Source organism: Myotis brandtii, unplaced genomic scaffold, assembly GCF_000412655.1.
Source record: "Myotis brandtii unplaced genomic scaffold, ASM41265v1 scaffold806, whole genome shotgun sequence".
NCBI lineage: Eukaryota > Metazoa > Chordata > Mammalia > Chiroptera > Vespertilionidae > Myotis > Myotis brandtii.
This window is the reverse complement of record NW_005371249.1, coordinates 2,287,611-2,306,766: the sequence shown is the minus strand read 5'-3', so window position 1 is coordinate 2,306,766 and position 19,156 is coordinate 2,287,611. Positions and strand designations below refer to the sequence as shown.

Below are 19,156 nucleotides of genomic sequence, written 5' to 3'. Positions count from 1 at the left end.
TTAAATCTCAGGAGATAGTTATCTTTAGTGAAATGTTATATCCTTTCAGGCTGGTTTCTTGGAGACTGTGTGTATATGATAAATTTCAAACCAAAGTCCCAGTTACAATTCTGACAGGATCTCCTGAGTTTTCTTTGCCAAAGACAAGTAGTTCCATCAACCGCCAATGTAGGAAGCCCTCTCCTTTGTTTTCTTGACTAAGGAGTGCAGTGACTAGAAGAAGCATTATTCTGGGAGAGGTCATTGGTTTGGTGAAGTGAGCAAGAGGCCAATGACATCGTTTCACTTTGCTTGAAGCAGCCCAGGTAGGCTAACTTTCTTCTAGAGCTTGGAGAGTGGGTAGTCAGTCCTTTCCAGCAAGATACACAGCCCTAGGCTAACATTACTGGTTGTTACCCACCTGGCAAGGGGTTTTGGCTGAGTCCCAGTGATTAGGTGTCCAATAGGTGCTAAGAGGCACTAAATTTTGTCCTGTTACTAGAATTTCTCATGGAGTATGTATTTTCTGTGATTTGAATCCTGAGTATTTTCACTAGGGAACTGCTCAAAGGCAGCCTAAGAGAGCTTGGATAACTTAAGGTTTTAACTTAAATAGAAAATAAGTAACTAATGAAAAATAAAAAGGTTTGAATTCTTTTTCCTTTCTTCTCTAGCTGGTAAATTTCTGTCTGTACTCTGGATTTAAAGACAGGGACTTAATCCAGGAGCACCACACACCGGAGAGCCTCACTGTTCAGTATCTCATTCAATTTTGTTTGGGTGCCTACTCTATGCCTGTGGCCCAGATTTGTCCCAGATTAGATTTCTTCTCCAGTTTACTTTTACAGGTTTATTTTCTGTCATTCCCTTCCATATTCTCTTTTTCTGTTCCTCTCTTTTGTCTCATTTCACTTCCCTATATTTCCTTTCTCCCATTCCCTCTTACTTTTCATATTCTATTGCCAATCTTTTCTTTCCATAGGTATTTTTTTCTTAATATTTCTACTTTATTTCTTTAGTATAGAAATGCTGTCAGCCTTTAGGAAAGTTTTGGAATATTCCTCCCCTTAGCCTAGAAAAATAAAAAAGCAAAGCATGCCCTAGCCGGGTTGGCTTAGTGGATAGAGCATCAGCCTGTGGACTGAAGGGTCCGGGTTCAATTCTGGTCAAGGGCACATGCCAGGGTTGTGAGCTCCGATCTCCAGTAGGGGGAGTGTAGGAGGCAGCCAATCAGTGATTCTCTCTCATCATTGATGTTTCTCTCTTTCCCTCTCCCTTCCTCTCTGAAATCAATAAAAAGATATTAAAATAAAAAAGGATATCTCACACACACACACACACACACACACACACACACACACACACACACACACATACACACAAAGCATTATTTAGAAGTAATAGGTCAGATGCAGTGAGAAACTAAGGGTCCCTACCCTAAGTTCCTGGCTCTGGATCATGGGCTCCTACTTCTGGCTGAGCTGCTCTCTCTTGGCCTCACAATCAGTAGGATTGTCTATCACGGCTTCCTTTTTGGAGACTCAATTTTGGTTTTCTGGATTATGTGCTAATTCTTCTCCTGCCAGAATTTCAGTAGACTCTTTGCTTTGTCTTCTTTTTTTGTATCTGCCCCCTCCCCCTGTATGCATGAATAATTCAGTACTGACTTTTCCCACACTTAACTCGTTCTGTTGGTTCAGGGAGAATTATACCTGAAAGGCATTCTGGTTTTCATCCCTTGATCCTTTCTAGTCTTCAGAACAACAAATACATCAAGGATTAAAACCAGTGCCTCCAAAGTCTTTTTCCTAATATGTGATCAGAATGCTTTGTATTTTTTTTGATTGATCTTGTTCCTGCCCATTTTGAAGGTTAGCCTTTTTCTCGTACTGATTTTTCCCCTTGGGGTTCTAATCACTAACCTCTTTTTTTTCTTCTTCTTGTGCTCATTGTTGCATTAAACTCAAATGGGAAAAGCTTACCCCTACCTACATCCTGCTATACCCACAAGTGTTGTCTGGAATCCAATGTTCAAATGTTCTTCCTTGCCTGTAAAGCCCACATTTGTGCTGCTCCCTGTCTCTTTTAGTGGAATTACCTACTTGGCTGTATAATGTAGAAGCCCAAGGGTCATTTTCCTGTTACCTTCCATTTGTCTCCAAGTTTTTATTTTTATTTTTTATTTTTAGAGAGAGAGAGAGGAAGGGACAGGAAGAGAGAGAGAAACATTTAAGTGAGAGCAAAACACTGATTGGCTGCCTCCTGCATGCCCCCTACCTGGGGTCCAGCTGGGAATTGAATCGACAACCTTTCAGTGCATAGAGGATGATGCCCAACCAACTGAGCTACACCAACCAGGGCTTGTTTCCAAGTTTTGTCATTTCTGCCTGGATTCCCCCCACCCTAGTTCATTAACTCTTTTTAATTTCCACGGTATGGATGCAGGTCCTTATCTCCTTCATGAGAAAATGTAAAAGCCTAACCTTATGGTCTTCAAGAGGCTTCTGTTTCCCATACTACTACTAAGGTGTTTTTTTTTTTTAATTACTAATATGAGGAGTCCATCATTTGCTAAAAGTGTCTCCTTTTTGGGATGGTGAATATTGGTTTTCCTCATTGCGAGCCAAGTGGGAACTTGGCAAGAAAGGAAATATGGGAATTTATTAGTTAGGTACATAGAGGATGGTGTCAGAAATGGCTTCCCTGTATAGTAACCTATAAAGCACAGTTAGGTTGAGCTCCCTTTCCAAGCACAGTGTTGCACATTTTTATTTTTGCTTGGAGCAGGATTTGTAATTGTGTTCATTGTTTAGTGCTGGCCGGAAAAACAGAAATAATTCTATGAAATTATAGTCGCTGTTAGATAAACTTGGCTGCATTATCAGCAAGATCCCATGGGCAGTGCATGTGTTTTCTTCTTCAGCCCATACTTTGGAGAGGAATTCTGAACCTAGGGTGTTGGTGCTTGACAGGAATTATTACAAAAACCCAATGTTTCAGCAAGATAGTTAAACTGCTGCTTTTCTCAGTGCATCTGGACCTTTAGGGTGACTCTTAAGCCTTGGCTTGACCTTCCCGATTTCCTTGGCCAGTTTCTGATGTTGGACCTGTTTGTTTGGTTCAGCCATGTATTTTAAAGTCTGAAACATTAAGATAATTTTAAACAAAAAAAATCTCTTTATTAAGATATGGGAAAACTATTTTTTTTCTTTTCCCTCCTTTTGATAATAGTAGAGGACCAGAATCTGTTTATGACATTTAAAAGCAGATTTTCCTTCAGGTTATGATAGCTAGAGAAGTAGAATCTCAAAGAATTCTGCATTGGAAAAATGTAACTCCTCTAAGAATCAACACTAAAATTAAACCAAGTATTCTATCTCATTTGATAAGGGGAGAAACTAGTGGGTATTGAGACAGTTCTGCACATGGCTTTGAGGTCACTAGACTCGGTGCAACTCAGCTTGCTCTTGTTCTCACAGCTGGTGGCTACCTAAGTTAGAAGCAGAAAGAATTCTGAAGAATTAAGTAAAGCCTGGGTGCTTTGACTTGTGCTTGTTCCACAGCTTTTGAAGATCCTGATAGTGCTGTCGATGACCGAGATAGTGACTATCGCAGTGAGACCAGCAACAGCATCCCGCCTCCTTACCATTCGACTTCCCAGCCCAACGCTTCTGTGCACCAGTTCCCTGTGCCTGTGCGATTGCCACAGCAGCTGCTACTTCAGGGCAGTTCCCGGGACTCTTGCAACGATTCTATGCAAAGTTATGATTATGACCTCGATTACCCAGAGCGGCGGGCTCTCAGGTGGGTGTTGGAAACAAAGCACTCTCTTTTCCTAGTATGCTGAGCTCAGGATACAACTGACATCAAGGATTTGGGCACTTTAACCTGAGGTGGTAATGGAAGTATAGCAGTAAGATGGGCCAAGATACAGTTATTTTGTGTACAGTTATTTTTTTCTCTTCCACACATTCACATTTATACGTTTCCATCAGAAATATTTCTCTTTATGATTAGCGATTCTCAAATGGTGAGAGAATGCCCACTGGGGGTGGATGTCTGGAAAAAGCCTGCTCACTTTTCTGCCCAGCCCGGAGATTTTGATTCACCCTTTACCAAAATTAAAAAAAGAAAATCGCAGATGTTAAATGTTTGGATAACCTTCCTACCTAAATATTTCCCTGGGAATTTCAGAAGAAAACTACTATGGATCTCTCTGTAGCAGATTCAGTGCTTTTGCTGGACCTTTAAATTTTTTATTTTATTAATTTCTTAAATATATAAAACATTTGCATGGTTAAAAAAAATGTTAAGGTGCAATACAGCATACAGCAAAGAATCTCCCACTCACACTTTTTGGCAAAAATAGTACAGATGATGTTTCCTTCACATAAGGTTACTTTGTCTCATTATTGGTGTTTAGTTTTATCTCTTGGTTAATAAATCTGTATATACCATGTTTTTCCAATGTAAAGTTATCTTTCCCCTTTGTAATTAGGGATTTCTGGGTTATATCTGAGGTTGTGTCAATATTCTGTTTCCCCAACAACCTTTAACCCATTCACTTTAGCATCCATTGATGATCCTTACCTGAATCAATTGTTTCATTGGCTGGAGGTTAGTTTTTTAAAAACCATTCCAATTTAGCACATATTTTGGTTGCTGAAATTCACCTACGTTAGGATGATCCCTTTAAAAAAATATTTTTATTGTTTTCAGAGAGAGGAAGGGAGAGGGAGAGAGAGACAGAAACAATGAGAGAGAATCATTTTTTGGCTGCTTCATGCACATCCCCTACTGGGGATTGAGCCTGAAACCCCGGCATTTGCTTGACTCTGAATCAAACCGTGACCTCCTGGTTCCTGGATCGACGCTCAACCACTGAGCTATACCGGCCGGGTGATGATCTCATTTTTTGCCCCACCTTACCAAACTGGTGAATACTATTTATATCTTGAGCCTCAGATGATGGTCCACCTGCTAGACATCATCCTGTCTCCATTTACTATCATTACTGAGTATATTTTCAATGAAAATTTTTTCATTTATCAACCATCAAATAGAATTCTCACTCTTTATAATCTGATTCTAAAAAGAAACATGCCAGGAATCCTACTATAGTTGGTCCCTACTCCTTGCTGGTTTAGTATTTAAATATTTGTATATTTTATTCATTTGATTTTAGTTGTTTATATTGTCCCAACTTTAAGAAAAAAACACACACACACAACAACAACAACAAAATAAAACCCACATTTTTGGCCCTCTTTCCCCTCTGTATTTGCAAGCATTAGATGTACAGGCCAGTAGTAATAATGGCACATCAACCTAAATGACTACATACTCGGCTGGACAACTGCAGTTGCCTAATAAATACCCTATTATAATTTTATTTACTTCCTGGGCTACTGCTATAATAAGTAACACTTAGAGGAGCATTAGTGAAATACTTTAAGTTGCAAATTTTTCCCCTAAAATTTTTCTTTAATTGATCCCATATAAACCTGATTTTACTGTATTATATGAAATGAGGTTAAAAGTAAATACTTTATCAATTTCAGCAGAGGAAAAAATTAACATGAGTTTTTAAAAATATATTTTTATTAATTTCAGAGAGGAAGGGAGAGGGAGAGTGAGAGAGAAACATCAGTGATGAGAGAGAATCATTGCTTGGCTGCCTCCTGCGTGCCCCACACTGGGGATTTGAGCCAGCAACCTGGGCATGTGCCCTGACTGGAAATCGAACCATGACCTCCTGGTTCATAGGTCAATGCTCAACCACTGAGCCATGCCAGCTGGGCAACATGATTTTTTTTTAATCTTTATTGTTGAAAGTATTACATGTGTCCCTCTTTTGCCCCCATCAACCCCCTCCAGTCTACCCCTGTAAGTAAACTTTTATTATAGACATTTTTAACTTAAAGGTTTGAAGTGATTTCTTTTTTAAAACTTTTTGAAGAAATTATATCACTAGCATTGATTTTTTTAAACTTCTCTATTACTATAAATACTAAATTCTTGGAAATAGTCTAAGTTCTTAAGTTGTACAGTTTTATAAGAAGAACATTTAAAAATCTTGAGGGAATAAACATGTTTGCAGTATCTTCCAATAAATCAGAAGTATAAGAATAAATAGCTTCATTCACTCTATCCCTGGCTATCTATTGATTTTAAGTTGTAACTATAAAGACTTTTTTCAGACTGGACTTAGTTTAGTTTGAGTTTTTGAGAATAATGGAGAGTAATGGAACTGCATGTAAAAAAAATATGTAAAGTTGATTTCCTCACTCTATCAAATGGACTTCTGCCTAATGAGTCCAGAATAATGGGAAATGTATGTAAATTATGTAAAAATACCTAATTTGAGGTTTGATAGTAGAATTGGACTTTGTTATATCGCCAAAGTATCTCTAGTGTTAAGGGGTTGCAAAAGACTATCAGTCTCAAAGACTAAAAATCTTAAAGATTTTTAGCCACTAAGTTACAACTTTGATCTTTTTTTCTGTTTCCTAAATAAATGCTATTCGATGCTAGATCTATAAAAGAACACACTGAGCTGACAAGCTCCTAGTCTGTAGGCTCTCTCTACACCCCTACCTCACTACATGGGAAGTAGGCAGTCTCTAACCTAACTGAAAGAAAGGTCAGCTCTCTTCTGTATTCATTGACTTAAGTTGAACATGTGGCTTCTGCTGTTGTACTCAATATAGAGAAAGATTTTTATTTCACTGTAATCCTCAATGCATATAGTCTTAGATTTCACAAATAACAATTATAACGCTTTAAATAATTTGCTTTTTTTGGCACTGTAACAAGGTTTGACTTCTGATAGTCAAAGACTATTTTTATTATGCGTATATTTTTTCTTTCTAAAAGAAATGTGTTTGACCATATTGTTGGCTATACTGCCTCAAATATAACTTTCAGCAGGTTAACAGCTTGGCTTCTCTTCAGACCCAAATTCATCAACAAATTTAGGTTTCTTGAAATCCCTTGATATATTTTCATGGAATACTTAACAGTTTTAAAGTTGGCATTGTAGATACATTCTGTATACCAGCGATTTTCAACGAGTGTGCTGCAAGAATTTCGAAAACATGCAATACCTGACTATTTAGTCAGGGGCACTGACCTCTTTTTCCTTAGATTGTCAAGTAAAAAATGACAACAGCCAACAACAACAGCTATCCGGTGTGAATGAATCAAAATCATACCTATTTTTTTTGACAGATTGGCAAAAATATAATGTATTTTTTTGGTGTGTTGCAGAATTTTAAAAAATATATATTTTATTGATTTTTTACAGAGAGGAAGGGAAAGGGATATAGAGTTAGAAACATCGATGAGAGAGAAGCATCGATCAGCTGCCTTCTGCACACCCCCTACTGGGGATGTGCCTGCAACCAAGGTACATGCCCTTGACCGGAATTGAACCCGGGACCCTTCAGTCCGCAGGCCGATGCTCTATCCACTGAGCCAAACCAGTCAGGGCGTGTTGCAGAATTTTAGTAATTAGTTTATATGTGCCATGAGATGAAAAAGATTGAAAATCGCTGCTATACTAGTATATTGCTGAGACATGTTCATTTAGTTTCTTTCTTAGAAAATAAAGGATTTAAAAAAAACTTATGATAGCTAGTGAAGTATTTAAAAGTTACTATTATAGCTGTTCTTTTTTGATGTGGAAAATACTCTTTTACTACATTGCTATAATATTAATTTAAGATCATGTGGATTTCCTTATATTTTTCAGTCTGAATGGTTTTTATTAAATTGATAATTTTACTAATTCTAGTTTTCTTATTGGATGTGCACTAAATCTTATTTGTTTCTTTTCCCTGTTTTTCCTTTTTTCTTTGCTTCATATTTCTTCAAACTTATCTCTTTACACTAGACAAGGTTTACAGACTAAAACTGACAGAATTAGGATTATTTCAGCTTTCTCTGATACTGACTCTAAAGAGCAAGAAGGTATATATGAGCAGACAGAGGGGAAAACATCACAAGAGTTGCTAGAAAACAGTAACATAAACATAAAAGAAGCACAGATAAAGGAAATTAAAACTCTTTCAAAAACTGATAAATGTTACAGCCAACAAGTACAACCAAATTACAAGAATTGGAAAAAGATACCCTTTCAGAGCCAAGAAACAGAATTCTCTACTGCCTCTAACTTTGACCTTAAGTTTGAAGCATCTGTTTCCTCCAGATATCCTCAGAAATATGATACAATTGATAGAAGGAAAAAGAAACCCTTGTACAGTCATTTGGAAGACAATGAAAGAAGACAATATAATGATAGATTAGGAACGAAGACTAACTTCAAAAGTATGTATCCTAATAGTGAAAATTGTAACCTTTGCGACATTGAAAAGAAGAAAAATAATTACCCAGTTTTGCACCCCTACAAAAATGGATTTGTGGTTAAGTGTGGCATGTGGGCCGCTAAGTTGGAAAGTCATGATTATGATCTTCCAGGTTGTTTTAAGAACTGCGAAAAGTCATCTGGCTTAACCCAGCATGTCACTGATTTCATTCCATTGGATATTCTTGAAGATTCTACTAGCAGTACTTCTGATGAACTTCTGGATTCGCCCATTTCTTCTGATAAGCAGGAAGGTTTACTGTCACCAACATGCCATCCATCCAATGTCCATCATATTAGAGGCTTTCCTAAAGAATATTATGTAGCAAATCCAGCATTCCCATTACAAAGGATGAATTGCAATGCAAACACACTTGGAGATCTGTCTGGGTGTCCCATGGAAGAGAGAACCCTTTCTTCTACTGAACCTAAGGAGAACTATATTGATACAATAGATGAGCTTCAGTGTTTTGTAGAAACAGTCTCAGAATATTTAGCAGAGAAGGAAGAGGAGATTGATAAATATGGTTCCCTTTCAAAAACTAAAAAAACATATAAAATTAATAGTACTGTTGATAATGCAGAACAAAAAAACCCTGGGGATCAAATACCACCTATAAACATTGTCAAGAATGACAAGGACAAGGCCATCTATTTTCCTGAGTTGAATGGAATGAAATGTGCTGTTGGTTCTTTGTTCAGTTCACTCACAGAAAAGGTGGGCTCGGGCACAAAGCATCTAACATTCTCTATGGAAAAGCTGGGTTCTTTAGCTCCAGAGAGAACAGGAACTCTTATTAAAATAGAGACAATTAATTCGGGATCTAGACCCAGAGCCAAGTCAGTATCAGAGAAGGATCTTTCCATGCAATCTCCATTACCTTCTCAAACAATTGATAATAAGGATTTTGGCAGACATGACAAAACCTCTGGAAATGAGCACATAGGCATTAAAACTGGAAGTTTAAGCTTTCAGGATGCAGCAGAAACTCTTGGAAGGGACTCTGCTCCACAGAGTCAGAGTTCAGTTATAAAGTCTGTTTTCAGCATGCTAACTCCATTAAAGATCTTTCCAGAAAAGGATGAAACCAAAAAAGGTAAGAACAAGCCAACAAGAAAGGAAAGCTTCGTTGGGTGTGGTTCAGAATCAAGTCAAAGGGAAGACACACTTGGCAATGACAGTAGCATCATTGCTTTAGATAAGAGTAATGGAGACAGTACAGGCTTGTCCCAAATGACCATAAGTGAGGATTTGTTGTCTTCCCAAGCAGCCAGTGAATCTTCAAACTTAGCTAGTTCTGCAAGTAAGAAAGATGATATTGAGAATCTGTTGGAAAGAAAACCCCGCATAGACCTCTCTCTGTTACCAGATGAACCAAAAATACTAGTATGTGCCAAAGATACTCCAGGACAGCCTTGTGTAGCTGGCAGTAAAACTGCAAATAAAGAGTCTTCTTCAACGGCATTAGGGAGAGACAGAGTTACTGGTGATGATGATTTCCTTGAGCCACTCAGAAAATCTTTTAGCCAGTTTTTACTCACTTCCACTGAAAACTGTTCAAAGGAAACTTTGTCAGAATCTAGGAAAGTTCATCCGTTGGAGGACAATGGATGGGAAAAGATCCCTAAGAAAGATGGACATTCCTTTTCTTTTAGTGGAAAATTACATATTCCATTTCTCAGTGTTCTTAGTCATTCTGAAAAGCAGCAGGATTTAAGAGAGAAAGGAAGCATTTTTCCTTTGTTTAAATTTCCTTTCACTGACAGCCATATCACTGTCAATGACCAGAGTTTTCATGGCTCAGAAGTAGCCACTGATGAAGAGATGCAAAGAAACTGCCATGAAAATACCAAACTTAGTTCAATAAAATCTAGTTCAGTTACAAATATTCATAATAATGTAGGAAAATTTGGAGACACAGAGAAATTTAATAAAAATGACCAAAAAAATTGTCCTGAAGATGCCACACTTAATAAAATAAAGTCTGATTCAGTTCCAAATACTAATAATGATCTTGAGAAATTTGGGGATGTAGAGGTATTAAATTCCAGTGACCACACAGCAGAAGAGAACTGTGAAAGAGATACTTTAGCCATCCTTGCAGTGGTGCCCAAAGAGCATAGGCCTTCTGATTCAGGAGAAAGTAAGACTCTTACACAAGTGACATCTTTAATAGTATCAGACTCTTCATTAGCATTGACTTCTATTTCACAACCCACCTTGATTAATGAAATTAGTGAAGACAGACTTGTAGATAAAGCTTCCAAGAAAAGAACACAAGGAGGCCTCCTTTCTGGCTTGTTTAACAGATTCTCTTCTCTTGAAAACTTGTCTAGTACACAAGAATTAAATTTGAAAAATGATGATTCTCATCACAGGCATAATACCCCAAGCTTACTCTCGGGAATATTTAACTTGATAACCAGTAGCAGTATGACTGATTATAAACCAGATGAAGCAAAGTCCATGTCTTTAGGTGACATAAAGAATTTGAATGGAAATAAGCATTTATTCTTGGATGAGATCCCTGTTACTTCATGTGTGACTTCTGAGAACCAGAGGAATCATGATGAAAAGCAAGAAACTTCTGGCTTCATAAAAAGTTTCTTATCTTCACCTAAAGAAAACATACCGTTAGTTGATGCTTGGGTTGATAATCATCATTGCCCCTATATATGGAAAAACCAGCACAGTGAAAAGTATTGCCCCTCTTCTGAGAACAGTGTACCAAATGCTCAGCAAGACCTCTTAGAAAAATCTTTGGTTAAGAGGCCAACACCACACCATATTGTTGAGGCAAACTTATGTGAAAATTCAAATAAGTTAAATCCACCTATACTAAATACTAACATTCTTAATAAATCAAACCACTGTCAAGTTTTTGAAGAGATGAACAGTCATTTCTGTTATGAATGGGACTCTGATATAAAAGATTTATCTAAAGATTCCAGAATACTTCAGCCAGTTTATTATATGTTGAATCAAAATACATTTCCATCAGCTGATGTTTTTGTGTGGCCTGATTCAGAAAACCCAGCAATAAATTTTTGCCAAAAAGATCAAAATGCAAATATCTTGGAGTGTAGAACAAATTCAAACAGTGTCATTTGGTGTGACTTACCATATGAATCATTCGATCAGTTTGCATTTAATGAAGATTACTTCGTAAGAGGTGATATGTGGGCAGCTAACTCATGTAGAAATCCTTGTCATCTTTCAATTAATGAGACTGAGAATTCACTAGAAGAATTACCCATTGACTTAAGTTGTTCTTCAGGTTATGAGAAGACTTCATACCCCATAGATGATCAAGAATCATTAAGAATGGATGAAAACTTTGTTTTTTCAAATATTGGTTATGAATACCAGGAATGGTTGTCATGTCTTGAAAATGGAGTGTGGTGGCCATCAGAGGATGGAGACTATGAATATTATATGTTCCATGATGGTCAATATATCTATTCTTTTCTCACTGATTCTACTGGGCAGTATGCATATTTATTTATACCTGATTGTCCTTATCAAGAGTATTTAAATTGTGATTCACAGACTAATGATTTATCAGGTATTATATTGGATGACAGCATTATTTCTGCCTGTAGTTTTAGAGTACTAGATAAAGGAGATGAATTATTGTGGTATGTTGAAGAGGAACCAATTGATGACCCTCTTGACTTATCTATAGTTTTGCCAAGAAATGAGGGACCAATGTATCTAAATTTAGGAACATTTTCACAAGTTCTTGAAGAGTCAAGGTATAACCAAAGGGATCGACCATTAGATTTTTCAGTCTGTAATTCTGAAAAGTTTGAAGGAGATTTTGGATTTTTTGAAGAAAGGTTGTGTGTTTCTGAAGACTTTGAACATACATTGGATCTCAGAAATCCACCCCAAAGTATTGATAATCATGTCTTAAATAAAAATCAAATTAAAGAGGGAGACAAGAACCAGTTTGTAGTTAAGGATTCATTAGTTTACCTTCCCAGTTTTCATTGGCTTCAGAGTTCTGAAGAAGGTACTACTTTGGTTCATCTTGAGAATATGACTAACAGCCCACAACAAACAGAAGAGATGTCATTGTTGAACAAAGTGACTTCATTATTTTCTGCTTCGGGTGCTCCAGTTGGAAGTACTTTGAATTTTGAAAAGAATGAATCCTTAGAGTCTTTGGCCACACATAAGAAGGATCAGCAGTCAAACTTAGCAGAGCTCACAAATGATGAGCTTCAGTCATTAATCTTGAGTAAGCAATCAGAGAGTAAATCTCAAAATGAGGAGGAAAGTCTTCTTAAGGATTCAGAGAGACAAATAGTATCCGATGTTCAGCAACCAGAATTTACTGAAAATATGAAGCAAGAATTTCCTTTAAAAAAAAGCATTCATGTGAAAAAACAAAGTTTGTTGAAACCTGTTTTCCAGGTAAGCCAAATAACTCCTCAGGCTAAATTAGCCGTAGAAGATGATGAAATCATGACAACCGACTCTGTTTCAGTTCCTCTTGCATCGCAGTTTAGTAGGGATGAACACAAAAATAGTGAGATTTCCCAGGATCAGTCTTCTAAAGAGTCTGAGAGAACATTATTTAAAAGTGCATTGAAACTCTTTGGTCGGGGAGAAGACTCTTCAGTAAGTGCAACAGCAAATGAAAAACAGGCATCTGGGTTTTTGAACCTCTTTAAAACCCAGATGAATAAAGAAGGATCACCAGACTTAGAAAAGAATGGTGACAAAAATAGAAAAATAACATCTCAGGAAAAGAATGAATCTTCTGGTGTTTCAAATTTTTTTGGTACCCTTGGGGATTTCTTTAAAACCAATGTATCTTCTACACAGACAACTGAAAATATGTCTGTTTCTTCAATGACTAATAAGGATGAGGTCAAGTCAAGTCCTAATCCCACAAAGCCAACTATCCAGGATTTTGGGAACTTTCCTGCCGCACCAGTTTCCTCTAAAGGGAAGGTTCGTGTTAGAAGTCTGAATAAGCAGACTACTATTGATGATACTGGGCTAAAGGAACCATCAACTAAGGATATTCAGGGCAATAATTTGACTGAAAAAGAGGTACCCTCCAGAGACCACTTAATCCAGCAGTCACCAAATCCATCTTTCTCAACAAATTGTTTCAAAGAGTCTTCAAGAGAGTCTACAATAGAAACTAGTGGTGTGTCTACAGTGACAGAAGTTTCAGGAAGTAATAAAATATCTTTTGATATTCTGAGCAGAAAAAATTCAAATGAACAAGATAATTTTTCTGATAAAGACTTAAGTTTTTCAACTGTCACAATATCTCCACCCCAACTGGAGTTGCCAACCAGAAAGAGTTTATTTTCTTTCCTGACTGGATCCGAAAAACCTGAGAACAAAGCCTCTGCTACTCTACCAAGAACCAAATCTCAAGCAGAAGGGCTATTCACACTCCCTTCCTTTTTTCCCACTAATTCAAGCATCAAGAAGGATGCCTCTCATAATAGCTCCTTTAATTTCTTCAGCTTGTCCTTTTTGGATGCAAAACAGCAGACTCCTGGGGAAAAGCATAGCCTCTCAACTATTGCTCCAGTGACTTCCCAGCCCTGTAAGAAGCCAAGTGTTTTTGTAGACACGTGTGGCACAGTGAATGAAGGTTCCAATGGCAATAGAGGTAGCATAGTCCAGGAGTTAATTCATGAGCAGCAAACGGCTCCTTGTGTTTCCATTAACAACACCATTGAGGTTACCTCCCTTGATGATGAGCTCAATGTAGGGGGGAACTATCAGGGAAAGCTAGGCTCCAGTGATGGATCTTTAGCAGATTTCCAGTTGAATCAGTTGCAAACAGACATTGCTCCTCATTCACCAGGATATCAGGCACAGACTGAAGCACTGCTTATTGGTCCAGAGACCTTGGAGGTAGCTTCTCATGAAGAAGATTTCATACAGGAAGCCCTCCTCAGCTGCTCACTGGCCTCAGCTTTTCCACATGATGGTCATTTGATTGAAAAGCTCAACGATTTAGACACTTGTACTAACCACCACCAAAATAAAAGATTTTCTGGTGGCCCATTGAACTTGCCATTAGAAAAGGCCCCTGTTGAGATCTTAACACAGATCCTGGAGCCAACCTCTTCCTCTGAAGAGCCGGGGTGTGCAGGGCACCTCCAGGGCCGAGACACAGATAAAGAGGAAGACAAGTCATTGTTGGGCTCTTCAGTAGGAATGCTTTCAGGGTTTGTGAACAAAGTGAAATCTTTCTCTGGGAGCTCAACTGAACCTCCCAAAACTCTCTCTGGATTTTTCTCCTCTTCTAAACCTCCAAAGAAAAACTCTTTTTTCTCTCTTGCTTCTGGTGCATCATCTCCGCCACTCAAAGGTGAGTTATTTGGAATTTTCAAAAGTCCCAAACCAGAGACATGCAAACAAGAATCATCTATCCCAGCTACTGCATGGCTTCAAAAAGGTAGTTCCAGAGATGCTGTAGGATCAGCACCTCCAGAAAATTTATGGAGAGAGGATGCTTCTGCATCATTCAATTCAGAATCTGCTCTCAATGACTATAGAATGACTGTGGTTAGAGCCAAGTCAGACTCGGAGACCTTGACAAATGGTCCTAACTTCACAACTCAAGTGGAAAACAGTAATATTCCTGACAATACCTTGACAGATGATCTAAAACTAATGACTGAAATGGAAAACAGTATTCCTGACAATATTCCAGAACTCCAGGGTTCTGAAACAATTGGGGCTACATCTGTCTCAGGAGATGATACTGGACAAGGAGTATTATCTCTGAGTGATGAAGGAGACATGGGGGTGTTGCAGGGCACAGACACAGAGGCATCATTTGAAGCAGAGAATATTTCATTGCCAACACAGTCCCATCCAGATCCTACCTGGATTGCCCAAGAGCTTCCTTCTCCAATTCAGCCGCTTCCTCTTGAGCCAAAGCCAGCTATGCAATCTGCCTCCACAAAACAAAACATCTTAGAGCTACAGGGAACCAATTCACTAGAAACCAGTACCACAACACCGCTCAGTGAGGCAAGTTCAGTTGGTCAGAGAGCCACACTGGAAACCCAAGGATCCCTTTCTCACCCTCTGTGGGAGGAACCTGTGCTTTGTGCCAAAGAAAGTTATGGGGTATTTGATGCCCAGAAAGATCCACCTGCAGCCCTCCAGGAAACAGAGCAGCCAAGATCACGTTTTGAGATCCCAAACATGACCAATTGGCCAAAGCTCCATTTCCCATCCTCTGCTACTGACTATGGGAAACCACTGAGCTCTTTCTTTTCCCCACCTTCCTCCTCTGGCAATAGGGGAGCAGAGACTGGTTTAATGTCCGGTTTTAAGAAGTTGTCAGCTCTGTTTGAGGGAGGTAATGAGGGCAAGGGCAGTATAGTGGCAAATGATCCTAAACTAAGGTTTGGAAAGAAGCTGGACCTTTTGTTCCCCTGGCCAAAAGAGCACAAAGGGGACCCTGAACAAATGCCTACAGAATCCTCCACTCCAGTTTTGATTTTCAGCAGTGACCAGGACCTTAACTCCAGGGAGGCTGACAAAGCCTTGGAGTCTTCTCAAATGTCCTGGGCCAGTGCTGACCCAGCTAAGGTCTCTGCTCATCTCTCTGTGACCTCTGATCGGCTGGAGCCCAAGCCAAGTATAGGTGCTTGTGGGCTTTCAGGGCTTGGAGAAGTGGAAAACCAGCAGGAAATCCCAGCATCTGGAGAAGACTGGAATACCAAAGGCAACCTTTCTGGCCTCACCAGTCTTTCAGAGAGTCATGAGGAAGAGCACTGTACTGTCTCTGAGCTACTTCACCAGCCAGAAACACAAGGAGAGGAGGCAATGCCTGCCAGCTCTGACTCTGTTTTGATTGTACAGCTGCCAGTTACTCTGCATGGCATCAAGGAAACAAAGACCAATGAAAGGCCTGTTCTCAACTAAAGCATCATAAATGATTTCAAGGAATTGATCATTTATGATGCAATGACTTAGAGGTAGATTAGATATAGCCTGCTTTTCATCCTTCCTCTGTCTTTCCTAGCACCCGAATTTCATGTTAATTAGAGGTTAAGTAACAAGAAATAATGTATGGGTCTTTTCATCCTCTCCCTTCTCTCTAGTGCCAAATTTAAATTTATTTATTGGAACAAGAAGTTTCCTACTTAAAGGAAAGGCTAGGCCCTGACATTTACCCACTCTGATTTGCTCTGCCTTATATAACATGGAATGGAGAAGGGAGGGTAGGAAGAGGCAGCAAGTAGTTGAGTAGTATATATTAATTACAACCACATGATGGGCTAGGATGCTTCCATGGGCCTTCAGCACTTATATCTGTAATAGCTGGGGAGAGACCTACTTTACTTCCCTTTTCCAAGTCTTCTAAGATACTTTCCTCAGTGGCAATGAGGGTATTAAGTAAAATACAAAATACAAAGGACGGCTTGGGATAATCTATATTCTATATCCTGTTCCAGATGAATTTGCATAGCTTCTTCCAGTCTGTGCCTTTTCTATCTATGAGACTTGTGTCTGATAAATGCTTTGAATGAAGTCTCACAGGAGCTCAGGGCTATTATCTGCTGTAGTTCTTCAGTCTGGACCATTGTCAGGTCTATCTGCAAAGGGTACTATTATTTCTCCTAAGAAGAAGCACCATACAGTGCAGTTTAAGAATGATGCTTTGATCTCTGGCAAAAAACTGTCCAAAGAGGCTGGTCAGGGGCTTTAGAGATTGTGTGTGTGTGTGTGTGTGTGAGAGAGAGAGAGAGAGAAAGAGAGAAATGAAAATACCAGGTAATTGGGAGGAACCATAGGGAAAATATTACTGGAAAACAACCATGTATCTTCATTTGGCCAAGAGTAAACATAAGCCCTTTAGTTGAAGGCTTGACTCTCTGGCTTTCTAGCAGGTTACCAGAAGTAAAATAAGGGCCCCTGACTTGGATGGGACTATCCAAATGGACTGGGATAGGTCTTGTAGATTATCACTAAGTCCCTCTATCTTGAATAGGTCGGAACGTCTTAGATTCTACATATGGCTGAAGGGAGTAACTTCTGGGTACTGCTCTTCTTTTTGGCCATGAGTCACTGCTACAACCCATCCTACCCCAGATCTGGTGCTACAAAAAGACCACGTCCTAGGTCTTTGCTACAGCTTCTAACTCTCATAGCAGGGGAACAAATTTCCTTTCTGGGTATGGGAACTTGGGTGTTTGAGAGAGGGTTGGGTTGACCTCTCTTCAGGTATAGAAATTCATTAATATGGCCCTGACCTAGATCCTGGAGTTGGACTTTGTCCACTTTATCCAAAATTAAGCTATGTCCTGAGAACAACTTAGTTACAGATGGGCAAGTTCATCTATGGGACATTCTGTATGCTGTCAGGAATATCATTGTAACATTCATGAGATGAATGGTCAATGAAATCCCATGAGGAATTTCTTGATCCTAACCTCCATCTCTCAGTGGCTTCCATTACCTTATTGTGCAGATGTCTGAGAGATAATTGAAGGGATATGTCTATTGTCCTTTGCTCATTCTAAGGCACAGGCATCCACATTAACAATTGTACAGGAAGGAAAGGGGACCTCAATTTAACAAATAATAGCAAAAGGGAGTAGAGTTCATCCATTTTATTATGTGAAAATTAGAAAACTTTAATCACAGCCACTGGACAAGTTTCTTTAGAAGTCTCAGTAAAGAATTTTAGACTTTTAACAATAGGCTTTTTAATAATTCTTAATCTACTTATGAATATCACATTAAGACAAGGCATGCTTCAAAGTCAATTGCTGTGTTGAGGTTAAGTGCTGTTTAAGAACCCAGCATGTGTTTTTTCCCTGTTGTGACTGCTAAGTAGAGACTAGGTCTTCTAGATTGTAAAGTTTGGTCCTCCATTCCCAGGAACCTCCTGTTTGTGATTCTTGCCATTGATACAATCATTATTTCCGGGATTAATCTATTACTTTTACTCTGATCCTTAGTTTGCACTTACTTACTCATCTGTATTCCTCTCCTTCTCACAGCCCCACCAGCAGTAGTAGGTATGACTCCTCCTGTAATGTGAGCCAAGGAAGCTCTCAGCTGAGTGAATTGGACCAGTGTCATGAACAAGATGATGACCGTCGGGAGAAGGACTCAATTCATTCCTGCCACAGCTCTGGTAGCTTCTCTAGAGATGTCCAAGTGGCTTTTGGAGAACAAGAGAAAACCTTGGAGGTGACTGGTGAAGTAGAGAAGGGGAGAGCATGTGAACCCAAGGAGATGAAAGATGTCACAACCCATCCTACCCCAGATCTGGTGCTACAAAAAGACCACGTCCTAGGTCCCCAAGAGAGGTAGGTGATGGCTGCTTGAGGAGCTCACAAGGTTTCCTCAGTCCTACCCTGTTATATTGCTGAATATGTGCTTTTCATTTTTCCCCCTACAGTTGGGTTTGGTGGTGATGAGGGTACTGAGGCTTAGTTCTACATTCTCCCTTTGATTTTTGGTATAAGTCCCAAGATATTTTAAAGATCTCTTAAGAATACTTGGGATCTTTGTAGTTAGCTAGAGTGTACCAGGCTTTTTTGAATTTGAAGTTCTTGGCTTGCTAGTTGACCCCATATATGGTAGCCTCTGAGTGTGGAACTGACCTGAGCCCTGCAGATTATTTCATTCAAAGGAGCTGCTTAGAATGAAATAGGCTTCCAAGTATATTAATATTTAAAATGATTTTATGAACATTGCTTTTTGGTTTTTTGTGTGTGTGTTTTCCCCCCTGGCTGAGAAAACCAGGACAGGGTTGAGATAGAATTGATATCAAAGCCAGATCTAACTCACTCCTCAGCCTC

At 38.9% G+C, this 19,156-nt stretch overlaps 1 protein-coding gene across 1 annotated transcript in view; it reads left to right on the top strand.

Annotated features, from left to right (window-relative positions):
• Positions 1 to 19,156, top strand: part of UNC13B (unc-13 homolog B (C. elegans)) — a 141,021-nt gene that overhangs the window by 53,474 nt on the left and 68,391 nt on the right. The window contains exons 10-11 of the mRNA XM_014531460.1: positions 3,543 to 3,783; positions 18,350 to 18,661. Coding sequence (XP_014386946.1) covers positions 3,543 to 3,783; positions 18,350 to 18,661 — 553 coding nt within the window. The remainder of the gene's footprint in view (positions 1 to 3,542; positions 3,784 to 18,349; positions 18,662 to 19,156) is intronic.